A 20,610-nucleotide genomic window follows, 5' to 3' on the forward strand; every position below is an offset into this window, starting at 1 on the left:
ATTTGCACGGAACTGAAACTTCACAAACCCTATGTTCATGGACAATCTCAGGACACATAAACATATGACAACCATCACATAATAAAAACCTACACATAACCCTTATTAATTATGTACACGCACCCGACATGGATATGTCCCAAGCCTGCCCAATTTAATTAAGGGGCCTCGTTCTTTACAAGACAGGTAGCTAATAATAATTATAAGAAGCAGCAGCAGGATGTGCCGTGGTCTCAACTATTCAGGGGACCCAGAATCATTTGCAACACGAACGTCATTGTTACACAGGTGGGGAAAGTGACTTGCTTCAGAAGGAGGTCTTGCTGTGTCCAGAGAAGGGAAAGGATCCCCTGTTTTCTCCACATCTCCAGTCTCCTGCTCTGTTGTTACCACCAGTGGATCTCCCCATGTACCACGGACTTTCATTCTCTTGAATGAAGTCACGTATGGCCTCAGCCTCAGAGGTCTGGGAGCTCTGCTGGAATTCTCCTGCCACCTCTTCCAACCTGCTTTTCAGTTGTGGCCTCTCATTGTAGTTGTCTGGAATGGCAAAACCTGCTTTGTACATCTTAGCTGCCTCCCACACTGACTTTTGCTTGTAGAAGAGGAAATCCCCCCAGTGAAGGTAGACTGCCTGCTGACACCTCTTGCTGAGGCTGGGCATTTCACTCAGGAGATTGAGATAAATCTCTTCTTGGTAGTGAGGTGTGTTTTCTCCATACATTTCAGCTAAAGCCAGCCTTGAAAACACAGAGGCTGGATCTTTCTGCACAGCCTTTTTGAAGGCCTCAATAGCTGCTGCCAATATTTCTTCTCTGCCTGACTTGGCCTTCTCCAGTTGTTTCTTGTAGCAGACGCCAAGGTCATAGGGAAGGAGATGGTAAGTGGGGTTCAGCGAGATTGCTCGCTGTAGGATAGCAATTGCTTGTTCTGGGAATTCTGGTTGAAAGAACTTGGCTGCATTTCTCAGGACCTCAGGGTCCAGGCTATTCTGAACAACATCTTCTAAGAGGGCTTCGGCTTGCTGTCTATCACACTTCTTAAGGATCTTGGCTAAATACACCTTAGCTTCATAGTTTTGCTGCTGTTCATGGAGAATGGCAACCAACTGCTTTTTGGCTGCTTCCCGATGTACAGGCTTGTGTGAGTGAGTCCATGATGCAAAGACCGCAATTGCCAACCCAGCAAGAAATTCCCCATTTGCTTTGTCTTCTCTTAATGCCATTTGGAAACACGTTGTGGCTTCAATGCCATTGCGGAAGCCTGCTGCCAGGAGAGACCAGCCTTTCTGTGCATGTATCTCAGGGATCTGAGCTGCATGTGGAGAGCGGCTCTTCAGGGAGCTGCAGATCTTTCTAACCTTGTCCAGATAAAACTCAACCAAATCATAGTGGGCCAAGTGATAATAGATCCAGGCGTAGTTTCCATAAATGACCAGGACCTGCCGGGGGAAGTTATCTGGATGATCTCTTTGCAGAATCTCTTCGGCTTCTCTCAGGCTTTGCAGAGCGTCTTCATATTGCCCTTGCAGGTGGCAGAGATAAGCCTGCATGGCAAGGAGCGTGGGCTGGTTCTGGTAGTGAGTGTGGGCAATCCTGAGAGCCAGAGTTTGGAGGAGGTGAGCTGCATCTACCTTGTCTCTGATTTCAAAGTTCCAGGTGAAGTGGCACTGGAGGGCCTGCAGCTTCTCCTTCAGACGCAGGGTGCTGCAAAGAGAGGGGAAAATGAGACTCCATCTGGGCTGAATGAATTTCCACTACATGCTACAATCATTTACACAAAGGCTAGTTCCCAGCCCGCTGGCAGCGTAAAGCGAGTGTAAATGGAAAGGCCCCTTCGCACGGCCAGGGTGCTGTGAAATGGCCGCAGGGTGTGCCTACCCTGCAGTGAGAGGTGGGACCGTAGCATGGGCTGCCCTTCTGGCACTAGCTGTAACCTAGATATCACAGCTAAAAACAGCAGTGACGCATGGCAGCACGGGATCTGCAAGCCCGTCTGGCCCCCCGGGTATGTAGTATTGTTTCTAGCCCACATCACGGTCTGTGTCTCTGCGGCTTCACTGCTCGTTTTAGTCCCACTAGTTAGATTAAAGCTCGCACGGGGATGCCTACCTGAGCTAGACACACCTGTGACTGCACTGTAGCCATAACCTTAGTATCAGTGGGAACGGGGCCCACTCTAGTTAGTAGGCAGGAGAGAAATGTAATGGGGAGATTCTGAGGGTCGGCAGAATGTAAATATTCTTTCTCCGGACATTTAATTGTGGCAATCTAGGCCTGTTACACCCCTCCCCCTGCTGTGAGTCCTGTGTGCAGTGCAGATGTGGTCGCCCCATCTCAAAAAAGATATATTGGAATTGGAAAAGATTCAGAAAAACAAAATGATTAAGGATCTGGAATGGCTTCCATGTTAGAAGAGATTAATAAGACTGGTACTTTTCAGCTTGGAAAAGAGATGACTAAGGGGGGGGATGTGATTGAGGTCTATAAAATCATGACTGGTGTGGAGAAAGTAAACAAGGAAGTGTTATTTACTCCTTCTCATAACAGAAAAACTAGGGGTCACCCAATGAAATGAATAGGCAGTAGGTTTAAAAGAATCAAAAGGACATATTTCTTCACACAACGCACAGACAACCTGTGGAACTCCTTGCCAGAGGATGTTGTGAAGGCCAAGACTATAAGAGGGTTCAGAGAAGAACTAGATAAATGCATGGAGGACAGGTCCCTCAATGGCTATGAGCCAGGATGGGCAGGGAGGGTGTCCCTAGCCCAGGGTTCTCACAAGACATTTTTGGTGGCCTCAGAGCGCAGCCACCAACTCTTGCTGGTGGCCGCACTGACACATTTTTCCTAAAAGACGTAATTAACTTTAGGGAAAAGCAATTAAATGTGCCTCACAGATTTACATCCAAATCAGTGTGATTTATATTTGTAGGGGGGTTGTTTTTTTTTGCAGAGTCAATAACAAAAATAACACTGTCTCCTCCCATCCCCTCACCCCACCATGCAGGGCTTTTAATGGGTCCTGGGGCTTGCTGTGCAAAGTGATATCCTGTATATTTGTTTATATCGTAGCTCCCTGGGAGGCTATGGAAAGTGATAAGTGCTATTAAGAAACACACAGGTATCCCTTTTCACAGATAGCTAGTAAGTCTGCTGTGAAAAGTGATACTTGCACGTTTGGTAATATCACTTTTCTCAGCAAGCCCCAGGACCCATTAAACCCTGGATGTGAGGGGGCAAAGGGGGAGGCAGCAGGAGCCAGAGGCGATGGTGGGATGGGTGCAGGGCCGGGGGAGGCTGCAGGGTACTGGGGGGGCGGGGGAGAGGGCAGGATGGATGCCGGGGCTGTGGGAGGCAGCAAGGGTCCGGGGCAATGGGGGTGAGAGTGGATGTGAGGCCAGAAAGGCAGCAGGGTCCAGGGGCAAGGGGTGGGAATGGATACAGGGCTGGGGGAGGCAACAGGGGCCGGAGCAATGAGGGTCAGTGATGAGCCCCACTGTTGCGTGGTCAGAGCCAGGGCCAGGTGTCTGTTGCCATGCAGCCAAGGCTCAGTGTCTGAACCTGGAGCTGGGGACAGGACCTGCATGGCCGGAGCCAGGGATCGGAGCCGGCTGCCATGCACCCAGAGCTGTGGGTCAGCACCCAGGGCTATTGCCTGCCACCGCGTGCCAGGGCTGAAGCCAGAGTCAGCGTCTGCCATTGAGTGGCTGGAGCCAGTGCTCGCTGCTGTGTGGCCAGGGGTCGGCACCTGGGGCCAGCTCCCGCCGCTACGTGGCAGGAGCCCAGGAACAGAGTTGTGGGTCGGTGCCTGGGGCCACGTGGCTGGAGCCCGGGGCCAGCGCCCGCCCCCGCACGGCCGGAACGGGGGCCAGAGGCAGTCTGAAGCTCTGCCGTCAGACCCAGGGGACAGCACCTGCTGCCCCATGGCCAGAGCCAGGGGTTGGTGCCCAAAGCTCGGCGGTTGGAGCCCACTGCCGTAAGGCTGGGCCTGGGGGTTGGTGCCTGTGGCCAGCGACTGCCACTGCGCTCTTGGACCCCGGGACTGGAGCCAGGAGCCAGAGCCCGTTGCCACCCAGCTGGAACCAGAGGCTGGATGCTGAAACCCCACAGCTGGAGGCCAGGGCTGTGTGGCTAGAGCTGGGGGGCGGGGGGTATCAGGGCCCGCTGCCCTGCGGTCGGAGCCTGGGGCCACACAGCCAGGTTCCTGAAGTCCCACTGCTGGAGCCTGCAGCCCAAACCCCTTTCCCCAAGGTGGGTCAAGAACTCGCCTCGCTCCTGCAGCGTTGTGCCCTACGTCTCTCCAGAGGTGGAGCAGGGCAGCACATCCAGGTGTGACAAGGAGGGAGAGGGAGGGGCCGATGCTTTGCGCCCCCGGAGGCTGTCGTAGCCACACAAAAAGCCCCTGGTGGATGCATGCAGCCACAGTGCCCGTAGTTGAGAAACGTTGCCCTGGCCTCTGTTTGCCAGACGCTGGGAATGGGCGACAGGAGCTGGATCACTTGGGGATTCCCTGGTCTGCTCATTCCCTCTGGGGCACCTGGCACTGGCCACTGTCGGCGGACAGGAGACTGGGCTGGATGGACCTTCAGTCTGATCCAGTCTGGCCGTTCTTATGTACTTCTCCCATCAGCTGGCTCTTGGCAGCTGCAGCACTGGTCACTGGAGCTGCTATCAATATTCTGCAAATTGCTATTTTTCACCAGCCAGGCTCCTTTACACCATGAACCCCCCTGCACATACACTGGGGGGAAACAGGACCCATCAAACCTCATACACATTATGCTCTAAAAGTGACCTAAACTAGTCGTTCTATACCAGTGCTGTCCTTGTTCTCCCTCTGGCCCAGGAGCTCTCCCAAGCCCCAGCTGACTGGGGGAAGGGACGACGGGTCTCCCAATGTGCAGTTTTGTACCTGCTGAATGAGTGTTTGAAAGCGTCGGGCCGACAGAAGGTGCTGTGGAAACGCTCAGTGTCATTGCCACCACTGAGAAATCCACGTCAGATGATGCTGAGGGAGGTAGGGAAGACGGAACTGTTAAGGAAAAGTTAGCACATGTGACTCCATTCTGGTTTGGGGTCCACCATTGTCTAAAAGCAAGCACATCATACACCAGGAGGAGTGATCCTTAGATACTGAATCCCTGTGAAAATCCTCCTCCTTGTCTCCAGCCTGCCTTGACTCCCAGTATCTGTTTTTTGTCAGTCTCTAATTCCTTGTCTCTTGGCCTTTGATGTGAGGCCTCCCATCCTGATAATAAAGGTTACTGATGCATGGCTTTAGGACCATGTTGTGTAATTAACATACTGGTTTAGCAGGAGGAATGCACCAAGCAGGGATAGGTGGTAGATAAGAAAAGGGTTTGTTTATTGGCTAAGGTTTCCGATGCACGAAGGCAACATGCTTTGCTAAAAAGTATATAACCTTTGTATAATCTGTACTCAGGGTCCCCTCCTGGCTAGCGGGGGGCACCACGCTCGAGCGTAATAAACTTAGTGTCTTTTGGGAACTCTGCAGTTGTGGACTTTGTTTATGTGCCTCAGCCTAGATTCGAACTGTGCGTGACCCATCAGGTATAATTCGCAGCATTGGTGTGCGTGTCCTACCAGGTGTAATTCGTAGCATTAGTGTGCGTGTCCTACCAGGTGTAATTCACAGCAGTTGTGTGCGTGTCCTCTCAGGTGTAATTCGTAACAGAACTGACAGCTGGCGAGAAGCGGGTGCTCTCCAGAGAGTTCCAGCAAGGTGAGCTTGCAGGAGAAGGATGTGAATAGCTAACTCTTGTTAAATGGCCGAGATTGCACTTTATCCAGTGAGTCACCAGCCTGGAGATTCAACACGGCTGCAGAATTATATGACATTGATCCCCACCCCCAGGCTCGGAGAAATAAAAGCCGGAGATTTACAGTCCCAGAAATTAGCAGAGAGAAGGTTCGAAAGCTGTCTGTATTTAGTCCTTGCTGGAAATGTCTCCCCCGCCCTCCCTGCCCAGCAACCCCAATGCTCCTACCTCATTGCGATCCGCTGAGTCCCAGCCCAGCCAGGGGAGGTGACGGCTCCTTTCACTGTCCCGAGTTTCTTCCCAAGTTGTGGAAGTGCCCGGTTCTGGGAGAGACCCGAGTTCTGCCCGGGCAGGCTGGACTGTGGCCGCCCGGACGATGCTGCCCTTTATATGCAGGGCGGGTTCCTAGCTGGTGATCTCACTGGTTTGACTGGCGAGCTGCATTTCCACTGAAAGGGGGAGTAAGCAGGAGAAAAGGAAACAGAAACTTAACTTTCACTTCCACTTGTCATCTTCAATGTCCACTCAGCCTGAGTCGCCATCTGCAGCTCCCTGGGTCACATGGGACTAGTTATGGGTATGTGTGTGGGTGTGTGTATGCACGTACAATCCTGGCCTGGGCTTCCCAGCACACAGACGGGGTCACTCACCATTACCTCACTGTGGCGCGCTCCCTGCTACGCCCCCAACCAGCTCCACAGCCCCATGCAGCGAACAGGTTGGCCGTGTCCCGGCCCCCGGCCAGCCCTTCCCCACCACCGTGGGGTGTTCCTATCGCCCGGGTGGGAACACCGCCTGCGCTGCCCTGAACACAGGGGCTGTGGTTGTTTGCGGAGGATGGGCCCATAGCACAGAGGAGCTCTCCCTCACTCACTTCAAGGGCCCTGCAAAGGGCAGTGGGCAGCCCGGCCTACGCACGGTGACTGTGCGACCCCCGCCCCCTGCCTGGGGCACGGAGCAGCGAGGAGCAGAGGGCGATGACGGAGGCAGGGCAATTAGCCAAACGTTAGAGCTTTGTACCTGCTCCCCCAGGTCTCCTCCTCTCCCCGAACCCTCCCCCAGCTTTATCCGCGCAGGGTGCGACTTTCCAAAGGGGCCCCCCCCCGGTTTAGACACCCAGGCCCCATTGGCTGCCAGCGTGATCCGTGCTCCTCAGTCACTTCAGCACTTTTGAAAATGCCTCCCCCACATACAAATTAAACCCTCTAAAGTGAGGAAATAATAGTCAGGTTCCCTGTGCAGCCTCATCTCTACTCTCTGCACGATGCATCGTGGTGCACGCTTCAATTACACGATCGTGTCTATTGCTGCAGGGTCCCCGCCTCGTTCACTGCGCTGTGCGGACATGGTAGGATAAATATAAAATTAAAGAATTAAAGTTACCTTAAGTTTGGTTAAGGAAATGTGTGTGTTGTAAAGAAAGGCCTTGACTAGCAAGTAGAAAGACCATGAAAATAATGAGTTATAAGGCAAGTAGGAATGTAGGGAGAATGTCTGGTTCAAATAATAACTCACGAGATAAGACAATGTTCTCAAGCAGGGGTACACGTACCCTGGGGGTACTCAGAGGTCTTCCAGGGGTTACATCAACTCATCTAGACATTGGCCTAGTTTTCACAGAATCATAGAATATCAGGGTTGGAAGGGACCTCAGGAGGTCATCTAGTCCAACCCCCTGCTCAAAAGCAGGACCCATCCCCAATTAAATCATCCCAGCCAGGGCTTTGTCAAGCCTGACCTTAAAAACTTCTAAGGAAGGAGATTTTATAGCAGGCTACATAAAAAGCACTAGCGAAGTCAGTACAAACTAAAATTTCATACACACAATGACTTGTTTATACGGCTCTATATATTATGCACTGAAAGGTAAGTAAAATATTTACATTCCAGTTGATTTATTTGATAATTCTATGGTAAAAATGAGAAAGTCAGCCATTTGTCAGGAATAGTGCGTTGAGACACTTTCGTATTTTTATGGCTGATTTTGTAAGCAAATCGTTTTTAAATGAGGTGAAACTTGGCGGTACTCAAGACAAATAGGACTCCTGAAAGGGGGACAGTCATCTGGAAAGGTTGAGAGCCCCTGAGATAAGGGGCTGCTTCTAAAAATAAGGCTTCTGATTGATAGGAGGTGGCTGTAAAGGGTTTTAAATAAGACAAAAAGAAACTGTCTTAAGAAGAGGCAACACAAACTTTCCCACCGCACATACCAGTGTTATCTTAACAATTCGGGCACTGTGAGCCCAGGCGGAATGGAAAATCTGCTGATCAGCAAGCAAGAGGGGTGCCTTGGGAGAAAAGGAGGCTACAAAATGTATCTGGATTAAGACTGGAAATAAGGGTGAATTGTCTCAAATTGGTTTGAAGCCAAAGTCAATCATTGGCAATGACAATTACATTGTTTATTAGTGGGTATAAAAAGAGTTATGAATTGGAGGGTTCTTTGTGAGACTCTCGCTGATCCCCCTGGGTCATGCCAGAATGAGAAAGTCATCCCCAGGTCTGGCCTATTTGTAAGTATACTGATCACATGCTTATGAATACTTAGTTACTGTATTGGGTGTCGTGACAGCTTAGTTTCAGGCTGTCAAGCGTATTTAGAGCAATTGTATAAAATACCATTGGCCTTTGGACTAAATAAAGGGGCATATGGTTAAATTAGTGTCTGGTGGTCTCCTGTATTAATACGTTCTACTATTTTTAATTCATTCCAACACCCACCCCCTGCCCAAGTTCTGTTACCTATCAATGAGGCCCTGCTGGGCCCTGCCAAAACCATCTGGCAGACGCCAGCATCAATAGCACCCACATGCAAAAGAGCCAATAAAAAACACTACGTCCCAGCTAAGGACTCTGAATTTTTGTTTACTCATCTTGCACCCAACGCTCTGGTTGTGGAGAGACCACGAGTTATACCTACCTTGAAAAGTGGAAGAGATTTAGCCTTTGGTGTGATCAGTGACATTTTCCACTTGGTCGAAAACCAGCAAGCCGTTAAACTATTACGGTGTGTGTCTCAGAAAACTTCACTGAACCTTGGCTCTCCCCTTTTACATTTTGATAATTTAAGGATGATGCCTGGGTTGCTATTTCTGGATCACTGTTTCTGGAGCACTGTTACTAATCCTTCTCGGGAACTCTGGAAAACTAAATATTATAGAAAGGTTTTATTTGTTTCCTAAACTTAAAGCTGGCCTGTCAAAATGCAAGATCTGTTACCGAGCAACAATAATCACAAATTGTTTTAATAAAAAAGTTGCAATCTGAAATAAATTAACTACTGTTTTCAGTGTCATTAGTTCGACTTTCTGCAAGGTCACTTAATTCAGCTTTGTTCATTGCGGTAATCGGATTCTCAGGTGTTGCATGTATCCCCTCTTGATCCTGCCAGGCAACCAGCAGCTGCTTCGCTCTCATCTTCACATCCTCACTATCTGACTCAATCTGTCTTATATCAGAGTCCTTCATTCCCAAGTAGGGGGCCAGAGTCTTCCACTGTTCTCCAAGCTTGTTAGCAAACGATTCAATTTGTTCCCCTGTCATGGGTTTGTCTCGTTGTACATCTGGACTTTCATTGTTTTCCTTTAATAAAGCATCATTATCTTCCTCATCTTCATCCTCTCCTGTTTTTATTTCTTCAGAAGGAGGAGGCAACTCCTTGGCTAATTTGATTACCATGTTTTCTAAGTATTCTGGTAAACTCTTAAATTGTTCATTGGTTGGCTGGAAGAAGTGGGGACTTCTGCGTGCTAGTAATCTTAATGCTCTCCATCCATAATTACAGTTGTTCACAGCCTTATACTCATTTTCAGCCATGTCTTCAGGATCTGCCTACTCAATAGCCTCTTCAAAGAACTCCTCCAGTGTCGGCATATATTCCCTAGTCTCAGATTTACAGGCTCCCATGTTGTCTGGACATAAATTCCAAAGCCGAGTTAGCTCCTCATTCCCTGTGAGAGTTTTTTTGTTTGGTCCTTTCCCTAGGAAATCCTCTGGAGCTGGCCTCTTTCTCATTCTTCTCTTTCAGCTGCTCTGGACTGCCTACGGCAACAGAAAACGACGGGATTATCTGTGAGTTCCTGGTGGCTATAACAGCATTCTATTCCCTGACTGAGGGATTCTTGGTGTTTGCTCATCCCACTCCTGTGAGGTTCCTCAAGGGTTTGGGAAACCTTTTCTTTCAAGTTAGAGAAACCACCCCAGTTTGGTATCTGGATTTAATTCCTAGACGCCCAATGAAACCTATCTTGAGCCAATGGCTACCTGTTCCCTTGTTAACCTATCTGTGAAGATGGCCTTCCTGGTGGCTAGTACCTCTGGGCAAAGGGTAGGGGAAATAGGGACTCTAATGGCAGACGTTCCATTTACAATGTTCTTCAAGGATAAGGTTTCGCTATGTCCGTATCCTCAATTTTACTCAAGGTTTCATCTGAGTTTCATATCAACCAAGTTATCCATCCCCCAGTATGTTTCCTGAACCACATGCAGTCCAAAGAGGAAGATGCTGTTTTACACACCTGGGATGTTGGCAGGGCACTAGCCTTGTATCTAGACAGCACTAAGTCCCCAGAAAGTTATCTAGATTATTTGTGCCTATTGCTGTACATCTAAAGAGACTCTCAGAGACTCTCCGGGGGTGGTTCTGGTTGTATTATATCATGCTCTGAATGTGCCAACATACAACCTCCCTCCAGGGTGCTAGCCCTCTCCACAAGATCCCTTTCTCCCTCTGTTGTGTTACTCAGAGAAGTTCCTGTTGTGGAGATTCGCACGGCTGCATCTTGGCTTCCGTATGCACCTTTTCCAAGCCTTGTGTGGTGGCGCCGGCTTCTCGAGCAGATGCTGCCCTTGGAAATGCAGTTTTGTCCTCAGTCTTGGACTTTGCGCCGAAGCCTCCTTCCCCAGCTGGGAGTTCTGCTCAGGAGTCACCTGAAGTGGGGCACACGTAGGGACACTACTCGAATAGGGAGGAGAACTAACTCTCCTCTGTGCAGTAGCTGGATTTCTTCGAGATTTGTGTCCTCAGCTGCTCCACTATTTGCCTTCCTTCCCAGCCGTTTCAGAGTGCCCTGCAGGGCTTTGTGGTGGAGAAGCAGCTGGGGGTAGGTTGCCCATGTAGGGCTATGTAGCCTGGTGTGGGGCATGAGGAGATGTAGGGTGCGTGAGCGGGTTGAATGGGTACTACCACCAAAAATCTGCAATCAAAGGTGTGTGAAGTGTAAGCGGACGAGAAGTGGAGTGTGAAGTGTAAGCGGACGAGAAGTGGAGTGTGAAGTGTAAGCGGACGAGAAGTGGAGTGCCCATCGGGACACACATCTCAAATAACCTCAGTAACAGCACGGGGTGTGTAACATCTCTGTCATGATCCTAAGGGAAGGAAGGAGGGAGGGCAGCAGAATAAAGACAATAGGCTTAAAAAAGCCAATTTCAGCAAACTCAGGGAAACTTATGCCTACGTACTTTGCCCTCAGTTGTTTTGGGGAGACTCTCCCACCATTGAGGAGTGAGGGGGGAACAGCCAACGTCCTACAGCCACACCTAGAGCATTTTATTTGAAGGGGGTGCAAAGCTGTTGTTGCTTTTTGTTGGGGGGTGTCGGTGCCTGAGGCCTGGGCTTGCGAGGGTTAACGGGCCCTGACCAGCTCCCAGCTGAGAGCGTCTTGCTGGAGATGCACAAAAGGCTCCTTAAAGGCACAAATCCCATCATGTCCCGTGTGCTCCCCAGCCCCGGTCATCCGAGGCTCTCAGAGCAGCCCGAGGCCTTGCCAGCCGAATGCATTCGCCCCAGGATGAGGCAGGCTGGCAGGGGGTGGGGCCTCACCATAGCCTGCTGCGTTTCTGGCCCAGCTCTTTCTGATTCCTCACGCTCCCTTTAGGTTTCATTTCTCTGCGTTTCAGTTTCCTGATCCATTGCAAGAAGAGCTGGCAGGCGCCCAGGACGGGGAGGAGCAGCAGGAGAGACGTCACCCACCCTCTCCCTGAGAATGCCCTTCCCCTGCCGCCTCTGCTGTGCTGGGGCTGATTGTGGGTCCGGGCAACTCTGCAGGGAGTGTAGGGCGGGGGCTGCATCTTCCCCGTCTCATGCCTTGGTCCCTGCGCAGGCTCCCTGCAGGGTTGAGTCACGGAGGTGCCTACCAGCTAGGAGAGAGCCGTGTTCCCCCCAGCCACCCCACCCCCATTCCTGCTATTAGCTGCCATTCATTACATTACGGAGGCAGCGCCTAGAGGCCCTCCCCAGGCCGGGACCACACGGTGCTCAGTGCTGCACAGACCTAGGAAATGACAGTGTCGGCCCCCAGGAGCCCACTGTCGAAGCCAACCAGATGTAACGGGGGTGAGACAAGTCGGGTGCAGAGAGGAGAAGTGGTCTCTGCTCACACTCATTGTCTGGGGAAGGAGGGGCACGTCACCAAGGATGTATACATGGGAATAGCTTGAGCATGTAAGGACAAAATCAGGAAAGGCAAGGCCAGGAATGAGTTACAACTGGCAAGAAATGTGAGAGACAAGGAGAATGGGGTCTTAAAAATATCAGACACAAAAGAAAGATCAGGGAAGGTGTGGGCAGGGGCAGCAGGTTTGTATAATTTTTGGTAGTGTTCAGAACAGGTCCAAGTCACACCTCCCCCTCTCCCCCCCCCATACCTCCCTAAGGATCTGGGAGGAAGTTTGGATGCGGGAGGGGGGAAGGGTCAGGCTCTGGGAGGGCATTTGGGTGTGAGCTCTAGGCTGGGGCAGGGGGTTGGGCTGTGGGGGGGCTCTGGGAGGGAGTTTGGGTGTGGGGTCTGGGCTGGGGCAGGCGGTTGGGGTGTGGGAGGGGAGGCGGGGGGTGGGCTCTAAGAGGGAGTTGGGGTGCGGGGTGTGGGCTGGGGCAGGTGGTTGGGGTGCAGGGAACGGGCTCTGAGAGGGAGTTGGGGTGTGGAGTCTGGGCTGGGGAAAGGGGTTGGGGTGCAGGGAGTGAGGGCTCTGGCTGGGGGCACAGGCTCTGGGATGGGGTGGGGCCGGGGATGAGGGGCTTGGGGTGAAGACAGGCTGCCTTGGGGCTAGGGCCAGAGAGGAGGACTCCCCCCAACCCTCTCCCCTCTGGCAGCAGCGAGCTCCGGGGGAGGGAACCCCACTCTTCCCTCCCTCTTCCCCTCCCACCCCCGGCAGCACACTCACCTCACACCACTGTCACTGCACGTGCTCCTAGGGCCCCTCTCAGGTCCAGGAAGCCCCCTCACCACCCCTGTGGTGGGTGCCAGGGGGGGGCTGCCATCACGTGTGGCCTCCTCCCCTGCTGCTGCCCCTCACTGTTGCCTCACGGGGGATGGGACTGCCCCTTGCCCAGCGTGGGGCAGGAGCAGTGGGAAAAGGAGGAGCTGGGGAACTATAGATCAGGCAGCCTGACCTTGATACCTGGGAAGCTACTACAGCAATGTAGAATGCATTGAATTTGAAAATAACTGGAGGATATCGGGGTGATCACTAGCAATCAGCATGGATTTACTAAAAACTAACAATGCCAAACCACCTTGATTTCCTTCTTTGACAAGGCAACTGGTTTGGTGGCTAAGGACATAATATACCCGGACTTTAAGGATCATAAATGATCTGGATGAAGGGATAAATGATCTGGAGGATGGCGTGGATGGCACCCTCAGCAAGTTTGCAGATGACACTAAACTGGGAGGAGAGGTAGATACACTGGAGGGCAGGGATAGGATACAGAAGGACCTAGACAAATTAGAGGATTGGGCCAAAAGAAATCTGATGAGGTTCAACAAGGAGAAGTACAAAGTCCTGCACTTAGGACAGAAGAATGCCGTGCACCCCTACAGACTAGGGACCGAATGGCTAGGCAGCAGTTCTGCAGAAAAGGACCTAGGGGTGACAGTGGATGAGAAGCTGGATACGAGTCACCAGTGTGCCATTGTTGCCAAGAAGACTAATGGTATTTTGGGCTGTATAAGTAGGTGTATTGCCAGCAGATCGTGGGATGTGATCGTTCCCCTCTATTCGACATTGGTGAGGCCTCATCTGGAGTACTGTGTCCAGTTTTGGGCCCCACAATACAAGAAGGATGTGGAAAAATTGGAAAGTGTCCAGCGGAGGGCAACAAAAATGATTAGGGGACTGGAACACATGACATATGAGGAGAGGCTGAGGGAACTGGGATTGTTTAGTCTGCGGAAGAGAAGAATGAGGGGGGATTTGCTAGCTGCTTTCAACTACCTGAAAGGGGGTTCCAAAGAGCATGGATCTAGACTGTTCTCAGTGGTAGCAGATGACAGAATGAGGAGTAATGGGCTCAAGTTGCAGTGGGGGAGGTTTAGGTGGGATATTAGGAAAAACTTTTTCACTAGGAGGGTGGTGAAACACTGGAATGGGTTACCTAGGGACGTGGTGGAATCTCCTTCCTTTGAGGTTTTTAAGGTCAGGCTTGACAAAGCCCTCGCTGGGATGATTTAGTTGGGGATTGGTCCTGCTTTGAGCAGGGGGTTGGATTAGATGACCTCCTGAGGTCCCTTCCAACCCTTATATTCTATGATGGATTGCACCCTCAGTAAGTTCACGGATGACACTAAGCTGGGGGAAGAGGTAGATATGCTGGAGGGTAGGGATAAGGTCCAGCGTGACCTAGAGAAATTGGAGGATTGGGCCAAAAGAAATCTGATGAGGTTCAACAAGGACAAGTGCAGACTTCTGCACTTAGGACAGAAGAATCCCATGCACCGCAAGAGGCTGGGGACCGACTGGCTAAGCAGCAGTTCTACAGAAAAGGTCCTAGGGGTTACAGTGGACGAGAAGCTGGATATGAGTCAACAGTGTGCCCTTGTTGCCAAGAAGGCTAATGGCATTTTGGGCTGTATAAGTAGGGGTATTGCCAGCAGATCGAGGGACGTGATCGTTCCCCTCTATTCAACATTGGTGAGGCCTCATCTGGAGGACTGTGTCCAGTTTTGGGCCCCACACTACAAGAAGGATGTGGAAAAATTGGAAATCGTCCAGCGGAGGGCAACAAAAATGATTAGGGGACTGGAACACATGACATATGAGGAGAGGCTGAGGGAACTGGGTTTGTTTAATCTGCAGAAGAGAAGTATGAGGGGGGATTTGCTAGCTGCTTTCAACTACCTGAAAGGGGGTTCCAGAGAGGATGGATCTAGATTGTTCTCAGTGGTAGCAGATGACAGAACGAGGAGTAATGGTCTCAAGTTGCAGTGGGGGAAGTCTAGGTTGCATATGAGGAAACATTATTTCACTAGGAGGGTGGTGAAACATTGGAATGGGTTCCCTAGGGAGATGGTGAAATCTCCATCCTTAGAGCTTTTTAAGACCCGTCTTGACAAAGCCCTGGCTGGGATGGTTTAGTTGGTGTTGGTCCTGCTTTGAGCAGGGGGTTGGACTAGATGACCTCCTGAGGTGTCTTCCAACCCTAATCTTCTATAATTCGATGATTTAGCAAGGCTTTGGACACAGTCCCACATGATATTTTCATAAGTAAGCTGGAGAAATGCGGGCTCAGTAGACCTACCATTAAGTGGATACATAATGGTAAAATCTTAGGGTTAGAGAGGACTGCAAGGGTCATCTAGTCTAACCCCCTGCCAAGATGCAGGATTTCTTGTGTCTAAACCATCCAGGACAGATGGCTCCAGCCTCTTTTGGAAAACCTCCAGAGAAGGAGCTTCTGCAACCTCCCTAGGCATCTGATCTTACAGTTAGGCAATGTTTCCTGAGATTTAATCTAAATCTGCTGTGCTGTAGTTTGAACCCATTGCCCCTTGTCCTGCCCTCTGTGGCAAGAGAGAACAACTTTTCTCCATCTTTTTTAGTATTTCAAGTATTTGAAGACCGCTATCATTGCACCCCCATAATCTCCTCTTTTCCAAACTAAATATACCCAGATCCTTCAGCTTTTGCTCATACAGCTTGCATTCCATCCCTTTGATTATCTTTGCTGCTCACCTCTGGAGGCTTTCCGGTTTCTCTACATCCTTTCTATACAGCAGTGAGCAAAACTGGACACAGTACTCCAGAAGTCACCTACTACTGGACAGGTCTAACAAAGAAAATAACAGAACGCCACTAGCCGTCACCTTCAGCCCCCAACTAAAACCCCTCCAACGCATTATTAAGGATCTACAACCTATCCTGAAGGATGACCCAACACTCTCACAAATCTTGGGAGACAGGCCAGTCCTTGCCTACAGACAGCCCCCCAACCTGAAGCAAATACTCACCAGCAACCACACACCACACAACAGAACCACTAACCCAGGAACCTATCCTTGCAACAAAGCCCGTTGCCAACTGTGCCCACATATCTATCCAGGGGACACCATCACAGGGCCTAATCACATCAGCAACACTATCAGAGGCTCGTTCACCTGTACATCTACCAATGTGATCTATGCCATCATGTGCCAGCAATGCCCCTCTGCCATGTACATTGGTCAAACCGGACAGTCTCTACGTAAAAGAATAAATGGATACAAATCAGATGTCAAGAATTATAACATTCATAAACCAGTCGGAGAACACTTCAATCTCTCTGGTCACGCGATTACAGACATGAAAGTTGTGATATTACAACAAAAAACTTCAAATCCAGACTCCAGCGAGAAACTGTTGAATTGGAATTCATTTGCAAATTGGATACAATTAACTTAGGCTTGAATAGAGACTGGGAGTGGCTAAGTCATTATGCAAGGTAACCTATTTCCCCTTGTTTTTTCCTATCCCCCCCCAGACGTTCTTGTTAAACCCTGGATTTGTGCTGGAAATGGCCCACCTTGATTATCATACACATTGTGAGGAGAGTGATCACTTTAGATAAGCTATTACCAACAGGAGAGTGGGTTTGTGTGTGTGTGTGGGGGGGGGGGGTGAGAAAACCTGGATTTGTGCTGGAAATGGCCCAACTTGATTATCATACACATTGTAAGGAGAGTGATCACTTTAGATAAGCTATTACCAGCAGGAGAGTGGGGTGGGGGGAGGTATTTTTTCATGCTTTGTGTGTATAAAAAGATTTTCTACACTTTCCACAGTATGCATCCAATGAAGTGAGCTGTAGCTCACGAAAGCTTATGCTCAAATAAATTAGTTAGTCTCTAAGGTGCCACAAGTACTCCTTTTCTTTTTGCGAGTACTCCAGCTGAGGGCTAACTAGTTATCACCTTCCATGACTTGCATGCTATGCCTCTGTTAATGCAATTTAAAATTCAATTTGCTTTGTTTACAACAGCATCGTATTGCTGACTCATGTTGAGGCTGTGATCCACCACAACTCCCAGATCTTTCTCAGCAGTGCTGTTGCCAAGCCAGTTATCCCCCATTCTGTATTTGTGCACTTGGTTTTTCTTCTCTAAGTGGAGCACCTTACATTTGTCTTTGCTGAATTTCATTTTCTTGTCTATTGTCTTCCCCAGTTCTCCAGTTTATCAAGATCCCTTTGAATTTTAGCTCTATCCTCCAAAGTGTTTGCAACCCCTCTAGCTTTGTGATCAGTACACTTTCTATTCCTACACCCAGCTCATTAATAAAGATGTTAAACAACACTGGACCCAGATCAGATCCCTGCAGAACCCACTGGAGACCTTCTTCCAATATGACACCATTCCTTTAATAGTTATTGTTAGTTTGTGGTTGTTTAACCAATCATGTATTGGGCCCTTGGACATGGCCAGGCACAGCATCCCCCTCTTAGTGTGTGTGTGTGTGTGTGGAGGGGAGGCTGGGAGCTTTGATGGGACACTGTGACGCCGGCAGACCAGGTGTCAGCTCATGCCAAGAACAATGACAAATGCATAGCTGGAAACCAGTTGGATGAGAGGCCACCTGAGCTGGAACCCGGAATAGAGGGAGGGCCCATGTTCCCCTCCGAGTCATGGGTCACTGGTGTGGTCCAGACAGCAGCAAGCGCGCTGCCTGGGACAGTTTGTCCCAAAAGACTTTGATACCCTGGATGGGGAGAAGCCTAGTGACCTGGTCAGAGGGCCAAGTCACAAACAAGCAGTTGCAGCTCCTGGAGCAAGAGGGGCCGCAGGGTGAGAGAAGAAGGCGGGCTGAGAGACTGCCAGAGCAGGGTGTAGCACCTGGAAAGAGCTAATTCCCACTGTGGCCAGGAGGAGGCACCACCAGCGTTAGCGGACACCCTAACAGCCTCCTTTGAGCTCTGTTGTGGGAGACATGTGAAGGGGCCCCATGATTTTTATTTGCCGCTCTTGGGAGGATAGTACACAGGAGCCAGGGCAACCTGTAGGGGAGTATGTCACTTGCTGTATGGAGAATTTACAGGCTATGATGGATTTAATACAGCAAAACCTTGAAAGGAGTCAGGTGGTTCATAAAGCTTGGTATGACAGGCATGCTGAAGAAAGATCTTTGGACACAGGGGATTTGACGTCAGTGTTAATTCCAGTGAGGAAGAACAAGAGGCGACATTGTTGGAACGGACCTTTTTGAAGTGGTTGAAAGAGTGAATGAGGTCACTTACAATATAAGGAAGCCTTATGTTGTGGAGCTGTACAAACACGACAAGTCAATAGAAACATAGAAGATTAGGATTGGAAGAAACCTCAGGAGGTCATCTAGTCCAACCCCCAAAGGACTGAAAGCTTACCACGAAAGGGAGATGGCAGTGAATATGACTTCTTGTGCTGGGGGAGTGTTTACTGTCCCCTTAATTGTGTTGGTCAGCGAGTGTAAGGAAGAAATTCCTCTGGTGAGTGAGCATTGAGATGTGGAAAGGTTTGAACCCCACCCAAAAGCAGGAGATGTTAGCCCTTTCACAACACTACAGGCAGGTATTTTCCAGCTGGCTAGGTTTAACTGAACAAGACTGTAGACTCCATTGAAACTACAGAGCCCTGCCCTGCTTCTAGCAAAGTGTATTGTGCTAAAGGAGAAATACAGAAGCAAATTCAGGAGAAAGTGGAAAGCATGCTTGATATGGGGGTGATTACTAAATCAAACAGGCCCTGGTCATCTTCTGTTGCGAACTACGCAAAAGGGGAACTACATAAATCTGCTCAAAAATGTTACACGGAAATTAAAGGGAAGAGTTACAAAAGTGAAATAGCTTCAAGCTGCATGGAAACATTTTAAAGATACCATAATAGAGGCTCAAATTAAAAGTACACCCCAAATTAAAAAACATCGCAAGAGAACCAAAATAGAGCCACCGTGGGTAAACAACGGAGTGAAAGAAGTGGGTAGAGGCAAAAAAGCATCCTTTAAAAAGAGGAAGTTAAAACCTACTGAGGATAACAGAGAGGAGCATAAACTCTGGCAAGTCAAGGTTAAAAGCATAATTAGGCAGGCCAACAAAGAACTTGAAGAGCAATTAGCCAAAGAGTAAAAAATTAAAAGCAATTTTTTTGAAGTACATCAGAAGCAGGCAGCCTGCCATATAATCAGTGGGGCCACTGGACGATCGAGGTGCTAAAGGAATATTCAAGGAAGATAAGGCCATTGCAGAGAAGCTAAATTAATTCTTCCCATTGGCCTTCACTGCTGAGGATGTGAGGGAGATTCCCACACCTGAGCCACTCTTTTTAGGTGACAGATCTGAGGAACTTCCCCAGATTGAGGTGTCATTAGAGGAGGTTTTGCAACAAATTGATAAACTAAACAGAAATAAGTCATCAGGACCAGATGGTATTCATCCAAGAGTTCTGAAGGAATTCAAATATGAAATTGCAGAACTGTTAACTTATACCAGCTTCTGTATCAAGTGACTGGACGACAGCTAATGTGACACCAATTTTTAAAAAAGGCTCCAGAGGTGATCCTGGCAATTACAGGCAATTGCCTGACTTCAGTACCAGGCAAATTGGTTGAAACTATAGTAAAGAACAGAATTGTCAGACACATAGATGGGTATGATTTGTTGGGGAAGGGAACATGGCTTTTGTAAAGGGAAATCATGTCTCACCAATATATTAGAATTCTTTGAGGGAGTCAGCAAACATGTGGACAAAGGTGATCCAGGGGAAATAGTGTACTTGGACTTTCAGAAAGCCTTTGACAAGGTTCCTCACCAAAGGCTCTTAAGCAAAGTAAGCAGTCATGGGGTAAGAGGGAAGGTCCTCTCATGGATCAGTAGCTGGTTAAAAGACAGAAAACAAGGGGTAGGAATAAATGGTCAGTTTTCAGAATGGAGACAGGTAAATAGTGGTGTTCCCCAGGGGTCTGTACTGGCACCAGTCCTATTCAACATATTCATAAAAGGCCAGAACACAACCTCACTCCTTGCCCCTCCCATGGGATACAAAAGAGTTGGGACAAAGACCCCAGACTTGTGACCCCACAAAACAGAACATGCCATAAGTTGTAAGGGGTGGGACCGAGGGCATGCATTGCAGGTATATTTGGGCCTGCTAAGAAGGAGGAGGTGGGAATGGGGAATGGAGACACAGGTAAGTCTCTGCATCATCAGAGCTGGGAACGTAACACTGGGAAACAGACTCTGCCATCGTGTAGAGCTATGGATATGCTTGCTTGGACCTAAGCTCAATAAACATTGAATTGTCTGCACTTCGGACTTCTGGTCTTCTGCTTTCTGTCTGCGTGACAAGAACCAGGGGAAGGGGTGAAAGGAAAGCCCCCTAACACTCCATCTCAGGTTTAACCACCTTTGTTTGCCCCTTATAACCCTTCCATTGGGACCCCTGCTGTAAGGGTCAGACCAGAGCGAAAACTTCTTCCACCACATTCCTCATATATTATCTTGTGGGGGGACTTCAGCATGAAGCATCCAATCAGAGGGGTGTATGTTTGAGTGGGTTTTTCGGCTCTGGTTGGTTAGTTCCGGATGTGGGAGCCTGGTTCTGCCA

General features: G+C 49.5%; 1 protein-coding gene across 1 annotated transcript; it reads right to left on the reverse strand.

Moving 5' to 3' along the window:
* Nucleotides 1–307: 307 nt before the first annotated feature.
* LOC311525072 (interferon-induced protein with tetratricopeptide repeats 5-like) lies at nucleotides 308–6,125 on the reverse strand (the record flags this gene model as incomplete). The annotated part of the gene is made up of 2 exons (XM_084636846.1): nucleotides 6,014–6,125; nucleotides 308–1,706 (listed from the first exon to the last, which is right to left on the reverse strand). The coding sequence occupies exons 1-2, from the start codon at nucleotides 6,016–6,018 to the stop codon at nucleotides 308–310; spliced, it is 1,404 nt and encodes a 467-aa protein (XP_084492972.1). The 5' UTR covers nucleotides 6,019–6,125.
* Between the last annotated feature and the right edge of the window lie 14,485 nt (nucleotides 6,126–20,610).

Source organism: Lepidochelys olivacea (genome assembly GCF_965140295.1).
Source record: "Lepidochelys olivacea isolate rLepOli2 genome assembly, chromosome: 1".
NCBI classification, from domain to species: domain Eukaryota; kingdom Metazoa; phylum Chordata; order Testudines; family Cheloniidae; genus Lepidochelys; species Lepidochelys olivacea.